General features: G+C 40.1%; 1 protein-coding gene across 2 annotated transcripts in view; it reads right to left on the bottom strand.

Annotated features, from left to right (window-relative positions):
* Window positions 1-793: 793 nt before the first annotated feature.
* NAA25 (N-alpha-acetyltransferase 25, NatB auxiliary subunit) overlaps window positions 794-6,000 on the bottom strand; it is a 31,256-nt gene continuing 26,049 nt past the window's right edge. For both annotated transcript variants that reach the window (XM_075167594.1, XM_075167595.1), the window contains exons 22-24: window positions 5,870-5,980; window positions 5,286-5,432; window positions 794-2,560 (exon numbers count right to left, since the gene is read on the bottom strand). In XM_075167594.1, coding sequence (XP_075023695.1) covers window positions 2,438-2,560; window positions 5,286-5,432; window positions 5,870-5,980 — 381 coding nt within the window. In that variant the 3' untranslated portion in view covers window positions 794-2,437. The remainder of the gene's footprint in view (window positions 2,561-5,285; window positions 5,433-5,869; window positions 5,981-6,000) is intronic.

The following is a 6,000-nucleotide window of genomic DNA, read 5'->3' as shown; positions in this document are numbered from 1 at the left end:
ACAGCTTATGAAGAGATGGCACCCGGTTTTATAAAACACTGAGTAATCCAAAAATTGTTACCGTTCACCAGTGGCTGGAACTGGAAACAGGACAGCAGCTAACACTGAGCAGCAGTCAGTATTCCCCCTGCGCTGGCACAGGGATGGTTTGAGTGACCAGCCAGCGCCGGACCTGCGCCGTGCCAAATGCTGTGACGGGAAGTGAGAGTGAGCCATGGTTCCATCTCTTCTCAGACTTTGCTTCAGATGACACACACACCCCCCAGTAGTTTCAATTCTGCTTTTAAGAGAGCTGATGCAGAAAACCTTTTTTAAAGTTCTGCTTTCAGGCACATGGGAGGATTTTAAAAGCTTGGTTATATTAACTGTACACTTCACTTACATTTTCACCATTGCTTATTGATTCGACTGGTTGAATTCAACCTGTTGTAGCAGCAGTGGAAGGAAACTCCAGCATAAATCAGCCCCTGGACTGCCCCCTCTGGATGAGGGTGCTGTGTCACCTCTGCGTTCAATGCTGGTGTTTGCGCAAAGCCCTCTCTAGTCAGCACTGCCACGGGGGAGGCAGGGGACAGGAACATCAGCAACGGCAATTTGCCTCCTTGCATAAAAAGGGGCAGCGCAGATTTCTGGCTCAGTGCTTCTCTATGAATTGCATCATCTCAGCAATGGGACTGTTGTCACTTACCCTACACATCTCAAAGCATCAATTTCAGTCATCGGTCTTGCTTTAATTTAAGGAGCACACCCTTCTTTCCAAAAAGGTATTTCTATACAACATATAAGAGTTCAATTGTGTTTTTGTTTTGTGTTTTTTTTTTTCTTCCTCTTCAAGAAAAGTATTACTATAAAACAGACTTAACACATTTTGGTATTCCTCCAGCCCAGAGCACTTACCAGACATTGCAATTAAACCATCAGGACATCCATTACAATTAGACAACCTGCAGACATTCTTCTTTCCCTTTCCGGATGGGGCAAAGCAAAAGTAAATCCAGCAAGAGCAGCAATGTGTTTTTTTTTCTTTTTCCTCTTACAGGGGATTTATTTTAAAAAAATACTCTCATCAACATTCTAGCATTACTAACAAAACATACTTAGAAGAGATGACAAAGGTAGGATTGTCAGCTCTCTTAAAACTTCAAATATAGACTTCAGATAAGTAGCTGCTTTAAATCAGAAGATGAGGAATCTGTAAAGTCTGACCTGTCCCTTGTATTGCAGGTACATGTAATTTTTCTTGCCTACCAATTTTAGGCTGCATTACTCCTTTAAAATGAAAAAAAAAAACAAACCAAAACAAAACAGCAGAAATGCAGATTCAGTGGGAGCAGATGATGTGACTGCACTTTCTAACAGAATGCCTAATGAGCTAGTACTTGAATAAAGATCAACTGCAAAAAGCAAGCATACAGTTACAAAAAGTATTCTCAGCCTCATACCACAGCGGAAGCAAAAGTTACCTCTGCCAAATTAAAACCAAAGCCAATAGGATTTAATTTCTATTAAAATATTTAAGTCTTAAAGTTTCAGTAATCTAAATACACTTTTTGAAAGTCATGATGATTGCTGTTTTACATTAAACTGACATGAAATCAGACCGCAGTGTCAGACTTCACTGCAGCTATTATATACAAGGTCTCTGGTTTTGTATTTTTTGCTGAAACACCGATTCCCATCTCTCTCTCTAAAGCTTAATGGCCAAGTTTGCTCCTCATCAGATTTGCAATTTTTCTGAACGTGAGAACAACCTGTGTGTACACCGACACCATCTCTTCCCTCCAGCAGTTCTCTCCTTAGAGGAACCTGCCTCGCCACCGGGCCCGGCTTACTCCCAGCCTGCGAGGGAGGCTGGGCTCTGCTGGAAGGCGGTACGCAGAGGGTGTTCCTCAGTGCAGCCTCACCTCTCCCTGCTGGACCAACACACTGAGTTAATTCAGTAGGACCAGGTGGCTTGCGGACAAAACGGGCAGCTCCAAAATGGGCTCATTTCATTGGAGGCGGCTGAATGCGGGCATCTACAATTTCTGCATTTCTAAGGCAAGGACCATACAAAAATTATAAACACTGTATGGTGATGAAAATACAACTCCTTTGAGATATATGCTTTACACTGGATTTCTATTGCTGCTTCTAAAGACCATCTCCAGTTGTTTCTAGAGATCAAAAGGGAAGAAAGTTAATGTTCTCCTTTGCAATATGCTTATGAACATGTATAAAAAGTGGTCAAACCCCAATAAGGGTCCCTGCTTCTCGTTTATGTACAATAATTTAAATCAGCTCAATACATCTGTAATACCTAAAAAAATTGTTTTATGATTTTTAGTCCTTCATGCATTATGAGGAAGTTCTGGATTAAAGTGATGGTATATTGGATGTTGCTTCTGTCTGGGACTCTGGTGTCACTCCCCTGTGGAGTCTGTCAAGGATGCGTTTCTCAAATCTTTAGTTTTTTAATGGTATCGAGTCTCTTTTTCAGCAGCTCTCCAATTTCCTGAACTGAGTGATGGTAACTGCTCTGGACCTTCCCTTGCACAGTCTTTGTAAACTTTTTTTCTTCCTGCAAAATGCAAAAGAGAAATCATTCACTCCACAGCAACTATTTAAATCCTCCCGTTAAACTTCCCCCACCACCTCAAACGCTGATAAGAAATTCATGAGGACCACAGTGTAAGTTTACAAAGGGAATGCTCAGCAGCAATAATTCCTGCAGATACCCAGACAGGGCTGGTAACACATTAACATTTCTTCAAAACTTCTGTAAACATTCTTGTGCAAAATATTTGTGGCTGAAATTGTGAGTGTGTGTGGCATTTCATTTTAGCCAGCATTTATTAAAGTAGAGAATTTCTTATACAGAAAAGTGAAGTCAAACAGCAAATGAATGCTGACGAGCTAAGAGACTCTTACACCAAATTCCACAGCATAGTGAGCTGCAGTGCCTGGGACAGGTTCAGATGTCACTAATTCAGCAACACTGGTACCTAGCTTTCCCAAAGTGATTAGATTCCCTTTAATGTGCAGTTTCCTAAAATGCCCAAGCTAAAAGGCTTTTAGGAGGACCACCATCACACACCACTGTTGGCACCGCTCCTGCAGGTGGAGTGAGGTTAGCACTGACCTATCATGAACGCCGCTGTATTTCTGTATGCAGAAAGAGCAAATCCTGGTGCCCAAAGCAGCAGCCATAACCACTGTTCTGTCAAGAGGTGACTTGCTATCAGGACGCCTTTTGCAGACACTCATACAGATAACAGCAGAAAAGCCTGCGAGGCACAGCCCGCATAAACCAAACTGATGTGGGAAAATCTCGCATCAGCGACAAGGTTCAGCTGACACATTGCCAGTCTCACTCCATTCACAGCAGAATTTTCACTAATACCTGAACACGAGGACTTTTTCAAAAGCACCTTTTAGCTCTAAACACACAGAGCTGCAAACATAGCTCCAGATCTGAGTAGAGCTATACAGACTGCATTTATCAGGATTTACTGCAACAATGTCAAACAACAAACAGATCAGCAAACATCATGAACAAACACAGGGAAAGCTACAGACTCCCACAGATGCTTCTGCTCAAATCCATGTGAATCTAACGGTTGGGTTTTGCAGATCTGCCTTGCATAGTAATTTGATGCTGTGCAACAAAGGGAAGATGGAGGGATTTGCTGACTCAGCAAGGAACCAGAAAAATGACAAAGATCAAAATGTCTTATCCCTTTAAGATTATTCAATCTTAAAGAAAATTCTTTGATGATATTAAGAAAATGTACTTTTTTGGTTTTATTCAGATTTGCATTAAATACAGTCTAAGGGATTTCCTTGATTTCTATCATTTTTTGCACTTTTTTTTAATATATTTGAGATACTTCTGCATCAGCATCATGCAACAACAAGAAAAGGGAAATGTTAACTAACATGCTAGGAAATAAACAGGACAATCTAATTGAAAAAATATAAGCTGGCTAACAGCAACTTAGGTGGACAGAAGTGCAATTCTGAAATACAAGGGTGCAGCTTTTAAATCCTCCCCAATTCAAAAGCCTTCAGATCTCCCATCTAGACAAATATGAGTGCCAATGCCCTGTAGGCCAGTTTTCCTTTTTTAGATAAATACATCAGAGACCTGTTTTTGTCTTAAGTGCCAATTCCTAATTGAATCTGTGGAGGTCCTGGATAACACAACTTCTGCCTGTGCTTTCTCAAATCAGTCTCTCCCACCCCCCAAACTAATACTGGTGAGGAGACAACTCCCCTTCTCAAACCTTTCTCCTGGAATCTGCAATCCTTCTTTGAAGAGGAGCATGACTCACCACTCCCCCAGCCCCTCTCCCCTGTGTATCAGAAGATGATACCTATTCCACCACTTTGCGCTCTTCCACCTTTATCTCCACTTGTGTTTCAAGAGCACCATAAAGAAAATTCCAATTCTATGCTTTCAGTCACCTCTAGGCTTTTTAGCCGGACTCTGACACCGTTTTCAGGATCTCAACCACCGTTTTAAACAAATACATTCATAGTAAGTATTGAACTGTTAGAAGATCCCTTACGACAGTAACATTAACTTGTCTATCACAAAGTTTAACTCTTATCTGATTGTCATGGCTTAAAAAGCCAAGCTTCCTCATTAGGCCCATGCTCCACATGTCTAAATTTGGCATGAGGTTTGGCATGTGTAGTGTCTATTACTCCTGCCTTTGTTTTTCCCTGTAGAGCTGGCGGGGAGGAGTTGCCACTTGTTTTTCTTTAAAGATCAAGTAATTGTTTCCAGGGAAGTGACTAATCAGCAGTAAGTGAATCTCAAACGTTTCCTGGAATAAGTATTTTGCATCCATTATGGCATGTTAAACCATAGATAATAGAATAAGTCATATCACAGACAACAAAATAATGTTAAAAGCTTAAGTTTTTCTTCACTAACATACCACACAAAATGAAAGTATTTTTAAATTCCTGTGTTTAGATCTCATTTTTTGAGATTATTTTGTGCAGTAAGCTAGAGCTGATCAGATGAGGCAAAGTCACTGTCACTATAAAAAAAACTTAACTTACCACTCTAAAACTAAGCTTTCTCGCAGCCTGGTCCCTAACCTCTGTTGAAGAACAATTAAGTCAATCATAACATGTGGGAGTTTTTTGTTTGTTTTCCTTTTTTTTTTCCTTCCAGTAAAACATTTTTGGGAAAAGCAGCTTTCAACAAAGTTATCCCATAGGCACGTACATGCAGGTTGTTATCAGTCACACACAAATGTATATAGCACACAAATAATGATGCAAGTTCTTACCTGTAAAAGCAGAGTGTCCTTGAGGGACAGCTCTTCAAGTTTTAGTGCAGTCAGAATTATTTCAAGCCCTTTGATGTGATCTATTACATTGGAAGTTAATGTCTGTAGTTCAGTAACATAATCCAGAAAATGTGTAAATACAGGTGGCTATAAAAACAAATACATTTATAAACACATATTAATGCCTATTCAAATGACTATGTTATATGACAACTCACTTTGTAACATCTATCATTCTACTCGTCCCCCCCAACGCTAAGCTATAATCTACCTACCCAGATAAATACCACCAGTTAACTAGTTTACTGGAATGCATTCAAGGCAAAGCCCTGCGATACTCTAAACTGTGTTTCCTATTAAAAAGCTGTCATGTCATGTCAGAGATGTGGCAGTCACCATTTGATTTTAAACAGAAAAGGAGTTTTAAGAATTAGTACGGAGTAATCTCTAACCTACGTCAGCCTCTACAAGGCAAAGTTTATGAAAAACAGTTTATTAACATGTCATCAATCCTGATTTTTCTTTCAGTATAAATATGCTGTTGGATGGGGGGTGGGAGAAGAAAAGAAAGGAATATTGTCTACCATAGCTACACTGCTTTCTTTTTTTTTCTTCTTCTTTTTTTGCAGGTTGGATTTAAAAGGTCGGAGGACACTGTCACAGTAACTTGATACCCACAGGGCAATGGAGATCGTCTGGAAAAAAGGTACAAGTA

The sequence above is a fragment of the Calonectris borealis genome, chromosome 18, assembly GCF_964195595.1.
Source record: "Calonectris borealis chromosome 18, bCalBor7.hap1.2, whole genome shotgun sequence".
NCBI lineage: Eukaryota > Metazoa > Chordata > Aves > Procellariiformes > Procellariidae > Calonectris > Calonectris borealis.
This window is presented reverse-complemented; position numbering and strand designations above follow the sequence as displayed.